The sequence below is a fragment of the Apus apus genome, chromosome 6, assembly GCF_020740795.1.
Source record: "Apus apus isolate bApuApu2 chromosome 6, bApuApu2.pri.cur, whole genome shotgun sequence".
NCBI classification, from domain to species: Eukaryota; Metazoa; Chordata; class Aves; order Apodiformes; family Apodidae; genus Apus; species Apus apus.
Window position 1 is genome coordinate 33,516,852 of NC_067287.1, and position 15,086 is coordinate 33,531,937.

The 15,086-nt window shown below is 37.5% G+C and overlaps 1 protein-coding gene and 1 long non-coding RNA gene across 4 annotated transcripts in view; one reads left to right on the plus strand and one right to left on the minus strand.

Moving 5' to 3' along the window:
* LOC127386765 (uncharacterized) overlaps window positions 1-15,086 on the plus strand; it is a 50,046-nt gene that overhangs the window by 20,222 nt on the left and 14,738 nt on the right. The window lies entirely within an intron of this gene.
* Window positions 1-15,086, minus strand: part of ITGAV (integrin subunit alpha V) — a 51,107-nt gene that overhangs the window by 17,923 nt on the left and 18,098 nt on the right. For both annotated transcript variants that reach the window (XM_051624305.1, XM_051624304.1), the window contains exons 5-19: window positions 14,285-14,346; window positions 12,666-12,711; window positions 11,049-11,174; window positions 10,345-10,389; window positions 10,106-10,149; window positions 9,966-10,022; window positions 9,481-9,533; window positions 8,894-9,096; window positions 6,378-6,569; window positions 6,220-6,265; window positions 5,569-5,670; window positions 4,785-4,843; window positions 2,928-3,082; window positions 1,366-1,503; window positions 581-648 (exon numbers count right to left, since the gene is read on the minus strand). In XM_051624305.1, coding sequence (XP_051480265.1) covers window positions 581-648; window positions 1,366-1,503; window positions 2,928-3,082; window positions 4,785-4,843; window positions 5,569-5,670; window positions 6,220-6,265; window positions 6,378-6,569; window positions 8,894-9,096; window positions 9,481-9,533; window positions 9,966-10,022; window positions 10,106-10,149; window positions 10,345-10,389; window positions 11,049-11,174; window positions 12,666-12,711; window positions 14,285-14,346 — 1,396 coding nt within the window. The remainder of the gene's footprint in view (window positions 1-580; window positions 649-1,365; window positions 1,504-2,927; window positions 3,083-4,784; window positions 4,844-5,568; window positions 5,671-6,219; window positions 6,266-6,377; window positions 6,570-8,893; window positions 9,097-9,480; window positions 9,534-9,965; window positions 10,023-10,105; window positions 10,150-10,344; window positions 10,390-11,048; window positions 11,175-12,665; window positions 12,712-14,284; window positions 14,347-15,086) is intronic.

Sequence of the window (15,086 nt, forward strand, 5' to 3'; positions counted from 1 at the left end):
CCCAGATGACATTTATGAATAGAGATAATACCTTAAGAATGGCTTTCAGGCATACCAAGCACAAAAATCCCAGACTCATGAAAAAATTAGGAGTTAAAACTTGTGTCTTTTTTCCAGGGTAATTAAGAGATATTACCAATACCAACAGGGTTTTTCACACATGTGACAACAGAGCCCTACTCCACCCCTTGGCTGGATAAAACCATGCCTGTTCAGATCTCCATGTGTCTATATCTAGTATTAAATAACAGACCAGTGGTACAACTGCAGCTAACACTGGTTTACACTTGCCATGTGTGTCCAGGTTAGCAAATATACAAATAAATGCTGCGTATTTATAGTGGGGGCCAGGGTGGTGATGATGGTGTGTGCTCGCCCTGTGTCGCGTGTTAAAGACATGAGGTTACAAAGCAGAAAATGGGTTTCCGTGAAAACAATTAACCATTCGTTTAGATTGTATACAATGAGGAGTCCTACTTATTACAATACACCCTTCTAACAGAAGTATTACAAGCTCTTCAAGTTGAGGACTCAAGTCAGGAAGTTAGTTTTCCCTGTAGTATTTTTGTCATGTATTTACCTTTCTACCGAAACCTCCAGCTTTGGTTTGCAGATGTTATCATCACCACAATCCAGCAGAATATGTGCCTATGCAAAAATGAAAGGCACAGTCATAATAAATCCTGCATCTGTTTTAATATATATTTCCAATAATACCGTTTTACCACCAAATTAAAAAAAAAAATCTCAATAGCTGGTTATGAGATACCTTCATCTCATTAGTCTCAGAAGAGAACCATTGACTTTTTATATATGGGGGGCACTGTGCCTCAACCTGCCATCCTGCAATTCTAGGCCTGATGTCTACAAATCTTAATCCTCCTTCCATACTTTGAACAATCTGTTCATCTTGAGTTGTATCTCCACTATCCTTTTAACAAAGAATTGTTAAAATTTGATAAAGGGCAGTAACAGAAAACCTATCTTTATTACTTAGGGAGAACTATAGGGATAAACATAATACATATAGAGCAAAGTAGGAGTAATGGATGAAACATACCAATCCTTCAAGGCTAACACCTTCATTACTACTATAACTGCTTTTCTCCAGTAAATACTCCAGTAAACTGTTAATGTGTGTGAAAAGCAAGTCCAGCACTAAAGAATCATGTCAAAAACCAAATTTGACACAGAGAAGAGAAATAAGAAACGTAAAATAACTATCAATATTTCCATACATCAAAGACTAAAGCCCTAGATGTGTATTGTGCTATCTTAGTTTTTCAGAAATACTAAGATGAACACAAGTATTGAAAGCTAAAGATACGTTCTGTGTCCTGTCATCCCAGACTGTAAGACATATACCTGTCTGCTCATATTAGCAGGAGTGAACTGGTTTAGGATAGGGTGCAATCCTGTTGCATCAGCAGCAGTTCTGTAATCCAGACGATATTCCATAAAAATAGTAATGGGAGTTAGTTTGTCTCTAAATTCAGATTCATCCTGAGGAAACCAGAGATATGAATTACGAATAAAACATGTGAAGAGAACAACTAAAAAAATCCTTGCAGATCCCAAGAGACTAGTGAGCAGTATTTTTAGGTGTTGTTTACATGGTAGTAGGAGTGAGGAAGCCAGAAGAAAAATAAAACTTTTGAACTCTTTTCAAACTATAAAAATCTGCAGTGTAAACTCTGAAGATGGACAATTCGAGCAGTAACATGCCTGTTTTACAAGTGGAAAACCAGAGCATACAGAAGTATTAAGTCAGAGAAGCATAACAGTGAGGAGCCTAAAGGGCTATACAGTTCCACTCCTTCCTGTCAGACAAAATTCAGTGAACTTCTAAGATCCCCTTGTAGATACTCATATTTGGATGTGATTTTTACTTTTTACAATTATTACTTAGCACTTGGAGTCGCTGACTTGCATCGAGTTCATTTCAAACCCTTCTGTTTCTCAAATGTCTATCCCGCCTTTCAGAGAACTTGAAAACCATCTTCTAGCTTTATGTAAGCCACAGATTTCACCAGCGTAAACCCTGCTTCTAAGTTGACTGAATCCAGAACAGCTCATTGCAGTATCTTACTTCAGGAGCTCCCTTGTATGGGCAGAAACATACTGGTAACTTACTTTTCAACTGGTTGTGCATCCAATGTGAGGAGATTTCATATTGGTATATATCATATTGGTCATGTGCCATTACTCTGAGAATGTCTGGTGGAAAAGTATTCTAGCTTCACTAACATTGAGATGTGGGATGCCTGTTCACATACAGATCCCACTCAAAAGGTCAGTCAAAAAAAGCTATTACCTGTCCTCCTGAATGATCACTACTATTTTTTTAGGGTTGGTTTGGAGAGATAAGTATTGTTTGATTTATAAATGCTTAAGATAAATCTGAGCTGCATCTAACTTACATAGCTATACATGTTCTTTCCTTAGTTGAGGCAGTGTTTCTTCTGCTGGGTTACACTTGGTAGTTGTGTTAGCATCTGTCCACACTTGTGGGGATCAAAACAACAAGACTGAGAAAAAGCAGACAGTATCTCAGCCTTCTTTGTCTCATTTTGTCTGTTACTTGCTGATTTTTATTTTCACCTCCAAACTAGCAGCTTAACCTTTACTTACTGACTTAAATGTTACTTGGAAGTTTTCCAAGAAGTCAATAACAAAGTTCAGAAGTGAATTGCCAATCCATTTAGTGACCAGTACCTTAGACACAATCGTGTCCATTGTTCATCCTTTGACATCAGTGATAACCCAGGGCAGACCTAGTTTTAGCAATTTTACGTCTATCAATTGTGCATGAAGTTTCTGCAGCATTTTTTTTTTCCATTTTTTTAAACACTTCTAAACAATTTTAAAATTGTCCTATCAGACAATGCACCAAAAATTATTTGCCTAAAACATCAATGGCTACTTACCCTCAGGAAGGCATCAAGTTCTTCACAATTCATTTTGCCTCCCTTTGTAATAGTCATGTTCTTAGAGTGGCTAGGCTGTTTGCTGTGGAGAAAGAGAGCTCTCCTTATAGCTCCTTTCTGCTTAAGTTTATCCAACAGCAGCTCCACTTGAAAATCTGTCCAATCCAAAACACTTAGGTTAGGGAAACTTCATTAAAATCAACACAGTATAGATTCCCATCAGGAAGGGAATGGAAAAAGCTGATTTTAGCTCCAATGAAAACCTAGTCCTTTGAACTTCTAAAACTTCCACTTCTTTCAGTTATAAAACCTGTTACTAGATGAGTTCTCAAAACAGTAACTCACCAGCATTGTTGCTGTGCTAAGTTAGACTCTGTTTTTTCCTTAAAAAATGGAAACATCCAAGACAACTGATACATTTATAATTGCTATAGAACTGCAAATGGAGCTTTTGCCCCAGAAAATTGTAAAGAAATCTTGTACAGAATTATTTAACGGTATTGCTAGTCTAATTACTTCACCCATTTGATATAGATAATGATTAAATTAAATAATCATAGATAATTATTTAAATTTTAAAAATATGTAACAGCTATTTATATGAATCTTCCCAGATCATACCACCTCCTCACATGCCATACAGAAAATGAGGAAAAGCTTTTATAATCAGTAGATAAAACCTGGCTGTCTGCCACACTGCACAGTCTAAGACAAAACTTAAAAACCTGTTTGAAGCAGTCTTCTCCTGGGATCCAGAGAATCTGATATCAATCAGAACTTGATTTCTGCAGAAATGTGAGAACTTCCCTGTAAGGATTGTCTATATTATTCAGACCTAACAATGCATACACTCTACTATTCTTGTCTAAAACTCCGCTCAAGGAGAGCTCATCTCAATTCTGTAAAACACAAAGGACTAGTTCCACCAAGTGCTAAAACATATAAAGTCCCCAGTATGCTCAAATCCCACTGACAACTTCAGCAATGTACCTGATCAAGACAATTATGTATGTGTGTATGGTTACAGAACTGTGCCCTGGTTTGAGCCAGGACACAGCCAATTTTCCTTTTCACTGATTTTTTTTTTCGTTCAGTGAGCTTTCTTTTAACTAGCAACAGTGTGTTCTTCTAAAGCTGGTAAGACAGTGGAATGTTTTTCTAACTGCTGGGGCTTCAAGGTCGCATCTTTACTCTGCTGGCTCAGACACTTCGGGGAGATCTGTGACCCCCCCCTAGGAGGCTGAGTTAGACAGACAGCAAAACTGGCCAGAGATATTCCATTCCATGTATCTACATAAGCTCAGAGGAAGGTCAGAGATCACAGAAGACAACTTCCTTCCTTCTTATTCCCTTCTCTTCTGTCCATGGCCGGTGTCCCGGGAGGACTCCGTCCATCCAGCACCGTTGACCCTTAGGCTCAAGCTCTCCTGACCCTCATCACTCTCTGCTTTCTCCAGCAGCAGCTCCGGGATTTCTCGGGACTGTTCCAGCTCAGGGGAGTGCTGTGGAAGTTGCTGGGGGTGGGGGGAGGCGAGAGGCTTTTGCTCATATCTGAACATATTTGTATATAATTGTATATATATATTTTCTTATATCATTCATTAGTGTTTAATGAAAGCTGTGTAGTTTAGTTTTCAATCCAACCAAGTCTCTCTCTTTTTCTCTCTCTCCTTCCCTACCTGGGTGGGAGGGGATGGAGAGCATTGTTGTCGAACCTGAGTCAAACGGTGACAAACTGGTAGGATTGTGCTGTAAAGGGTAGCCAACTGTTTCACTAAGGAAAGAGAACAAGGACCAGTGCACATGTCTGTAAACAGCACAAAAAGACTTTACAGTTTGTAAACTATCAGAACTTACTGAGCGTATTAGGGAGCTTTCCTTTGCCATCCGCTTTTAAGCAGAACTTCACTTTGAAGCTGTTTTGGAGGAAAAGAAAATATTAATTCCATACTCTTTTTCTTTCTTATTCTTATAAAACGTTTTTTTTCCCTCAGGTTAAAGGTATTAACTTTTGAGACTGTAGTTCACTCCCAAAAGCTATTTTCTACTGGTGTGAGAGATACTATAACCGATCAATAAGTAGACAGCGAAGCAAAGCTTCAGAGTCTTGATTTATGTAGGAACAGTCCCACCTGTGAAGCAGAGTGTTCACTCCTGAAATCAAATGTGCCTCATTTATTTTAAAAGCTAGAAGGAACTGGCATACTGAGTTGGAAAAGGAAGTTAGCACAGGAAAGGAAAATTGGGTTTGGATAATAGTCCAGGCACAAGAACCAAAACCAGTTTGCAGAGCAGGTAATTTCCCCAGTGTCTTCTATAAGGCCACTCTGAAAATTAAGTTGATGGGGAAAAACATTGTCATGTGATCCATGATCTTCTTGGGAAGATCCTGCTCTGTTCAACACAGACAACTGGTAATCTTTCTAGGAGACTCTGGAGTCAGTCTAGCACCTGTTGAAGACAATGTTGGTCCTCCCACTGATGTCCAAGAGATCTTGTTTTGTATTATCCGTTCTTTCTGAAAAACCTGTCTTAGCTTGCCTTTTTTACAACTAGCTGACTCTTTCAAAATCGAAAGCTTATGAAAATAAAATCCAAAAAGGTCCCTCCTCTCAAAGGAAAATAAAGATACTTGGCTTACCAAGAAACTTTGACATCTGACAGTGAGCAGGCTTTGTTTTCTGGGTTTAGAATGATTGGATTAACTTCCAGGGCAGCATTTACTCTAATAACTGGTCTAGCCCTGTAAAGAAAACATCCTCTTGAACAGAATTCACCACCATGTTAGACAATACCCTACCCATCAAATTGTGCCATACACACATACACACCTAGACAATATCTAGTGAAATTCCAAGACTAACAAATAATCAGGGAGATTACGGAAAAGCAGGAAGCATTTCTGTGCCCTTTTATTACCTTCAGAACATGGACAATTGTGTTAAGAGGAAGCCCTATCTATTGCTAGCACAGACAAATGAGAAAATTTGGATAAGACTATTGGGATAGTAGTGCAATAGCTAGCAGCATCCTCTATGTGTCAGAATCTAGAAGTGTGTCACTCAGAAAGCCTTGAAAACACCTTATTTACATTTCTGTTAATATAGATTGAGAAAGATAAATAGATAGTAGACTGTAGATTTACTCAGTGACAACAATAGTATAATATTTTTTACCTCCAGCAATTTGGAGAATTTCTGACTTCCCTGATCTGGCTTTCTTTTATAACTCAAGAATTCTGCTGATCTTTCATTCTGTTTGCACTTGGGTGAAATCACAGAGGAACCCTTACCTATACAAAACAGCCGTGTCAACACCGAAGGCTCCAACAATCAAATCTAGCAAGAAAGGAGAAATAGCACACATTACAATTAATTTTCTTAAATATGCTGTTCATCAGAGGTGGGACCACTACTAAGGGATTCTAAAGTGACATTTAGAGTAAAGAACCTGGATATCCATTTTTATCCACATCTGTGGCTCCCTTCAGCGAGTACCCGAAGCTGGGCGGCATAGTGCGAGCAGCCCACTGCCCCTCGAGAATCTGAGACGGGACTGCATTCAAGCCATTTGCTCTTCCATTGTAGATATAGACAAGTCCTCTCTTGTCCTCTCCACCATATGGTGCAGCAACTGCTATATCTGTCAAACCAAAAGAACAACTGTAAACATCTCCAGGCACAGACTAGAACATATTTACGCTTTCAACAGTAATTTCTGATATTACAGTCTCAAGGTGTGTCAGTGGGGAGTAAATGAAACCAGCGTTTAAAATGCTTAACAGCAAACTTGGTTTGTTGTTGCTTGTTTTTAATTGAATGCTGGATTTTCTAAAAAGTATAAATGTTTAACAAGAATATATAGAATAGACTTGGGGGGGAGAAAACAGTTCTGCTAATGCTTCTGCACTTCAGTAACTAACTTACAGCCAATTTCTATGGCTTTGAGATGCTTTTGAGAGTATTAAACATCCAGCATTAGTCATTGTTGGTGTCAGATGACAAAACTAATTGAGCCTATATGCCCATTTCATTAAGACACATGTTCCTTCAGAGAGTGGGATATGTTAACAAGTTTGAAAAACTTAAATCAGCCTAAACGAAAGTTAAATATCAAACTCCAGTCTATCCTGATCATGGCTTGGCAATACACTTCGTGAAGAACTCTGAGTTACTGTAATTTTGCTTTCTCTTAAAGCTTAATAAATTTGAGAGTACTCATTATCAAGGACAAATAATCAGTAATAAACAAGAAGCTAATTGGACTAGCTGTACAGACAGCTTTAGAAAGCTACATACAATCTAAACTCAAGATTTCCACAGTTGGTTCAAAGACCAAACATGGAAATTTTCAAATATTAAACACAATATGGAATAATTACATTATTTCCTCTTCTTGCCTTAAATTTGAGTTTCATAAAAAAAACAAGGACTCAGTAGTTGACCATTATGAATTTTGACTCATCTCTACAAACTTTATGAAACCAGGAGAAATTCCCATCTTGCACCATACTGTGACAGAAAACATTTTCATTAAAAATCCCAAAATGAAACACAGCACAGGAAAAAAAAGTCTTAAGATGATGCAGGTTACACTATGGCTTTCTCACCTACAGTCTATTTTGGATTGAAATACAATGGAATCAAAACATTGTTTGGATAATCTCATGAAGTGACTGGATTTTTAGCTAGCAGCTGTAACCTTTCCAAAGTCTTCCGTAAAAAGTTGCAGTGAGATTGCACTAATTCTGTATGCTATTAGCAATTAAAAATCTAAACATTAACCTTATAAAAACTATGTCATCAAATACGTTGAGTTACACAATATATATCCTGTCCAAACTGGTAGATCACAAGAAGAGACTGAAGTAAAATACTTCTAGTTGGCATAAAATAAAATTTCATCTGATAATGGATGTCACTTGTCCACTTAACGTGACTTAAGTCTCTGGAAAGCATGATACTGCTTTCTACACCTCTTCTGCATTTCTTAGCAGATGTTAAATGCAACTATTTTAGATATAAAAAAAGATCTTTCCAAGGCAATGAAAGTAAGCTGAGGATTGGAAATAATGTCAATGATACAATTAAAAAAATAAATTAGAGCTACTGGGAATTTGATATATTAGCCTATTCTATTTTTTTGTATTTCAGAAAAGACTTGGCTTGCAATCAGAATGTAAAAAACAAGACCATGAGCATTTTTTGTGGAACTCACATTTCTAACTCTCTTTAGGAAATACTGGCATATGATTTGCAAAACAAAGTGTTCTCCCTAGGATTCCTGGAAGTCTTTGTCCCAGAATTACATGGTTCTTGTCTGTTCCCTAACTTTCACTTAGGAATGGAGAGCAATAAGCACTGGCAAAAGGCTTCAGAGTCCACAGCTTCTGTTATATCAGACTCAGACTTCTCATCCAAGTACTTGCTCAAGACACTCAGGTCTTGGTACACTTAGATGCAGTTGTTATGGGATATTTTCACTAGACCTTTCCTTCTGGTAAAAAAAAAACACCTAGACTTGTGTCACAAAAATACCTTCTAGCAGGATGTTTTTAACCAACTCTATGAACTCTATGAAACAAATACTGTTTTCACTCATCATTACATTTCTGGAGAGGGTGATTGGCTTTAAGCAATGGTAACAAGAAAATTAAATTGGAAACGTCTTGAAAAGTCACAGTGGAGAGTCATCAATGTTTCTACTGCTCTTATCACTTACTAATAAACTCATCTCTAATAATCCATGCTGTAGCATAAATGGTATAGTCTCTGCTCGACGCATACATGTAACTCCTGTTAGCATTCTTGGGAGTAGCATACAAGCATCGAAAGGAGTCTAGACCTTCTTGTCCAACATTCAGTCATTTTTAGAATGCCTTATGTTTCTGGGCTGAATCCACACTGAGTGTGTTGTCTAGATTTCATCTCTAAACTGAAAATACTGATCAATAAATTATGTCCTACCATTGAAGCCATCCTGATCGAGATCCCCCAGAGGTGCAATAGAACTGCTGAATCTTGCAAATATCTCAAAACCATTCAGCTTTGTGATCTGAAACCTTCCAGAGGCCCGTTGAAGGCAAATGGAAACTTGGCCAACCTCTTGAAGTTTCCCATCAGAACCTCGATCCATAAAAAGAGGGGCTCCAATAAACAAATCTGTGTAACTGGACCAAAAATAAAAAGGTTCTTTAGTAACAGCATGAAAATCCTCTGTCACTCTCTCAAGTGTCCATCAGTAGGACTAACTCAGCACTGAGATCAAGACTAAGATGAAAGCTTCCCATCTTTAAATTGCAACTGAAGGCCAAGTAAGCACAAGTGTAACAGCTTTGAATGCATTTAAAGCATATTAATACACAAGTCTATTTACGTGAACAACTACAAAAAATTAAAATTGTTAAACAGATGCTGAGTACTAGCGAAAAAGTATGTTGGGCTGATACACATTAAACAAGACAAATGTACATTCTAGGAAAGGCTTGTAATAAAAATATCTTTGTTTCTTTTCAGAAACAAACTGGGTGGCAGGGGGAGGATAGTGCACTTACTTGTCCCCATTGATATCTGTGGCAGCTACTGAATACCCAAAATAGGCAGCCATCTGTAACACAAAATTCAAAAAAGCTAGTGAACTGTACTGATATAAACCCACCAACAAGTTTATACAAAGCTGTATAGAAAAGATGTTTAGTTGTGGATTCATACTACAACATTTTTCTCTCATTTCTCTTCCTCACTGCGTTAGAAAGCTAATGCATCTGTTGCTTTCCCCACTCCCCCTTTCATGACGCCTTCCCAATTCTCAGAGTAGGCACTTCTTACAAAAATCCTTTCTGTAAGTACTAACACAAAATGGGCAAAATCACAGAACATACTTTCAGGATTTCTACAAACTTAAAAAAGTTCTTCTTCAGCATCAAAACTAACAACATAGAACATTATATACTCTAGTACCTTAAATACTGTCTAAACATGTCATCTTCCTACAGGAATAGCCTCCCTGTCACCCACCAAACTGAACGAAGCTACATACCTGCTCGCCAGTGAAGTTGTACATGGAAGACATGTTTTTCCCATTGTAGATAGACACCTGCACATGAAGTAGTACACATTATAACATAGCAACAGTACTCATCTTGTTATTTATCAAGTTTAACGTTTCAAATTTCCTACCATGCCCAGAGTTCTTGCTGCTCTTGGGACTCCAGATACAAAGTCTGAAACATAAAACAAAGACACCCAGATTAATTAATACTCAGGTCACTAAGCACAATGACTTTGCTAGCATAGAGTTGTTCTTTCCTAGTGCTTTTTACATTTTCCTCTTCACTGTATCATTTATTCTATAGCATTTATTTCAAAGACCTGCCTAGCATAATCACATGACTTTTTTACTGAAATGAGGGTCTTACCTTCTATGCCATCACCATTGAAGTCTCCAACAGCCACTGAATAGCCTAATCAGACAAAATTAAGAAATCAATTTTAAGGTCTTACTAACCCTTTCATCACTCTTCAGACTCTCCATAGATCTGTGCCCAATGCTGTCATTTCATCTCAAAATGTGAAATAAATATTGTCTCTAAGATTCTAAGTAGACTGTAATTTATCAGCAGCCATGAATTTGAGATCAGAAGACAAAAATTTTATAGTTATCATCCTGGGAATTTTCCTGGTCTACTCTTGCTTTTTTAGAACCCTGTTAGACATATATGAAGCTAAGTGATTATTTTTCCCACTCCTTCAAGGGACTTTCTTCATTAGCATTCATCCCAAATATGATTATTCCACATTTTGTTTTGGTAGATTATTTAGCAACAGCTGCTTTCCAAAAAAGTAAAAAAAAAAAAAAAGCTGTGACTTAACTTCTCAGCCTGATTGCAGAGCACAAAACATTATGAAAATATTTCCATTTATTTCGTTACAAGGTGCTTTTTAAATCAAGCCTATGGCAAGATAAAGAAGCTTCCATAATACATAAATTACTGTAATTTCAGACATGCAGCTCTTTAATCACTTGTCAAATATAAAATCAGTAGCAGTGTGACTTAAATATGAACAGCAGAAGGCAGTTTTTCAAGTACAGCTAGGTTTTCTTCCTTTTCAAACTACGCACCCAAGTAGCTGTCATCAAAAGTAGCACTGGCAGGTCTGGTAGCTAACTGGTCATCATACTTGGTACTGTAGACTTTGGAGTCATATTTAGCCACAATCTCTGTCACTCGATCAGAAATGAGTTGGCCTGGAAAGAAAACAGCTTGAAAACCACAGAAAAAGGTGTGCACTCATTCAAAACACAACAGGCTGATTTACAGAATGCTTGCTTCTAGAGCAACAGCTGCTCCAGAAAATAGTCAACAGCAGCAGCACTAGAAAGGATATCAGTGAAAATCTGGATCCTGCTTCAGCAAAGATTTACCCATATATTTCATCAAAAGCACACAAAGAAGTTGTCACTGAAAATAGAAGCTTCTCCAATATGTAAGCCTGGACTTAGAGGGGACTGCTCAGTTAGGTACCAGTAAGCAGGTACTTCGGGTATTGCAGAACTGAGTCATCTCTGCTTGTCTAAATCCCACAGCACAAGAGCTTCACATGGCAGAAAAGATGAGCACAGTAGATAGCACCACGGTCTCTGCTTTCACCTCACTAGCCACTAGGTGGTGACTTCATTACATTCAGTCGTTTGCACTTTGAAATTAAATCTTGAACAAGTTAAGTTTTGTTCAGAAAAACACTTGCTTCCCATTGATATTGAAACACATGAAGTGTAGGGAAGGCTACTCTCCTATCACCTCAGAATACTGAATAAAAATCTGGAGTGAAAGACCTACTTTTTACTAGCATACTATTGTCTTCTATTAAGACTTGGAATTTTTTGTGGTCTTAGGAGAAGAGAATAAGGTTGTTTCAGCAGATGAGCTGTCACTTTTGCCAAAAAGCAACAAAATGTGTACACATGCATAATCTATATTTTACTGTATCCAAAGTTTAGTTTAAATTAATCCATTTCATTCCGTGTTTAAAGCATAGGACTGGCAAAAAGCCTCCTGTGCTGCTGCATCTACTTGTAGGCTGGTGTGATAAAAAAAATACTTGACAGGCATTGGTATTTACGTTAAAAAACAGGCAGAGTTTGGCAGTTCTGTCCTGATTGTAGCAGCACGACTTTTTGGACAGAGAGTAATAGCTACACTCCCCATAATCCTGCAAACAAATACTGACTGAAGCCCACATTAGCAAAATATATAGGAAATGCTCTGTTAACAGTGCAGTTAAAGGTAAAATGTGCACCATGGCACAAACACAGTAATAGAAGCAATTGCAATACACGTTTGCAGTCAAAGGAAAACAATTTTGCTCGGTGCAGGCTACATTGAAAATACATACTTGATATTTATGTCAGAAATAATAAAACATATAGATATTTAAGCAACAAACAAAATACCTTAAAGACAACACCCTGCTGATTAAATGCTTTTAAGTTCTTGGAAAATCTTTACAATTATCACAGAGTTATTTGTCAAACAAAAGACATCTATACATCTTTCATCTGTGGTTGCCTTGATCATCCAGAAAATATTTTAAAGGATGAAAAAAAATTATTTCTCTTACTTTCTTTACTGATGAAGACTTAGACAGTGATTGGAGGAGTGTGGATACAAATGACTAAGGGGATTAAGAGAAAAAACAAAGAGGGCAATTCCTCTGTGACTTAAATGATATATCTCACCTTGCCAGTAAAAGCTTCCAGGTCCCCCAAGTAGCACTCTGTCTCCCTTGGAGGGGAAAAAATGAAAAACAAATTAAGCATACCTAAAGACAAAATAACATGTCTTATGTTTACAGGAAGTAATTGCATGCATATATATCACTGTAGCTTCACTGACTCCAAAACTTCTTTTTTAATAAATTATTAATCAAAAAAAGCATCTCTTGAAATGCTGAGAGAAGAGATTCTGCCTTCAGTGACTTGCTTATTTCACTCATTTAAGACTCCTGGCAGAAATCTGCTCTTACTGCAATACATGCTTCTCTCCACATCAATCTAGGGCAACAGAAATGCAATCAGGAGAACACTTAAAGATAAGTTTTCTTGTCTTAAAGGCAACCATAACATGTTTTAAGGTCAGTATACAAAATAGTTTAATATTTGGCCCCTGCCACATTCTGTAACTTATCCTTAAAAAGGCTGAATTCAGAAAAGCGGTGATGTAATTCCACCACTCCATAGTCTTTGCTACAACTGCAATCACAAACCATTCGATTCAGCTTGAACCACATTAGCTATCGCAGTGCTGGGAATTTGCTTTGGAAATACTGAATTGGGCCATAAGCTTTACTACGTAATTAAGCCACTTATTCTGGTGTTAATCTTAAAAACTCTCATATTCACCACTCAGAAAAATCTAGGTCAGAGATTTGGAGATACCTTATCCCCAAGCTTGCCCACTCAGCTGGAGTTGTGGATTAGAGCCCAAAGTTGGTTTTAAGTGGGGCTTGAGTCTGCACAGTGAGCCCGAGGGGCACACACAAAACCACTCCAATGCTTACAAGTCCTATTCTGCATTTTGCAAAGTTTCCTACAGAGAGAAAATGAGTGTCCTATGACAAAGAGCAAAGAGACACAACCAAATCACAAGGAGCGAAGAATGCAAAAAATTGCCACATCACAAAAGGACTTTCATGGTCTTAACATGTCCAGACTATGCTGAACAATCCAACTGTACAACGTACTACTGTAAAAACTAGTCAGTTGTCTGATTTGGGCAGTTTTATTCTGCTTTGGTTTAAAAAGTAATTGTGAATTAAAAAAAGTACAAAATGCAGAGATGAACCTGCAAGTGGAAGAAACCTAAGACAGATGGCAAAGTAAGAGAGAGTCTTTGGCTTTGGCTAGCTGGTAAAAAAACAACCAACCAACAATTCACCAGAACCTTGTTTACCCGTTCCCCTTAGCAGGAAGTTATTCTTCCTCAAGAAGTAACACTAGCTATGCACTGATCCCTTCAAAATAAGTGTCTCAAAAAAACAGACTACCAGTTCATTTCACTTGAGAAGTAGCTGCAGGTTTATGGTATGAGGCTGGAAAATCACTGTCTTGGTTAGGACAGCGTTCCTACCAGAAACGAAAGCATGCTGCTGTGCATACAGAGCAAGAAACAGGTTTATAATACAAGTGGTTTGAAGTTATTTTTGTTTATTTACAAGACTGTGTTTGTTGTGGTTTTCCCCACCTCAGGAATGGTAGTTTACATTTAGTTCCATGATAGCTGTGCTTGCATGTGGTCTGTATCAGGTGTGTTCACTTGCAGCTGTCTGCTGAATCAGTATCATTTAAGAGTCACATACCTTTGTAAAATCAATACTAAATCCACCTTGACAAAATCCCTGTCCATCTGCATCAATAGTGGCTGCAAAAAAGAATGGATAGGAAAGACAATAATAAATAAAATAAATATTACCAGTACTAGATCAGATGATTCTGTGGGTACTTTCCAAAGCATCTTCCCAAGTAACCTTACACTCCTGAACTTGAACCTTGGAACTTTTTTTCTGAGTCACTATTTTCTCTTTATCAACAACTCCCAACCAACTGCTGTAACAGCATTAGGGCTGGTCTAACACACATATTAACATATGTGCTAGCCTTACACAGTCAAAATAAACAGCAATTCCATATTATTTTGTACTTAATCTTCCCAAGTTTTGGGGAAAAATAATTGCCATTTATATTCAGGAAATCATACATCTGGATAGTAGTATTTCTCTTAATATGGAGTAAAAATCTGTGAGGTACATACCAGTAAGTTGTTTCAAGTATTGGCTTAAAACAACAACAAAAGACATGCCTGCCAGAATGCATCAGAAGATTGTACAGCTCCGTAGAAGAAATGCTGATACCCCTCTATCTGGAAATGTGACTACCTAACTAGCAGTATTTCATTTCATATATGCTTATTTCACTTTTTATGTTGGACCACACTGGATTTCATTCCTGCTGTTCACCAGTGAGTTTCAGCAAATGAAATCCTAGATCGACTGGTCAAACTTCAGACTTACACATTTTCAAGAAGGTTGGAACTGTCTGAATAATCTACCAACTCAACTAAACAATATAAATGAAAAGTATCAAGTAAGACTCAAAATGTTC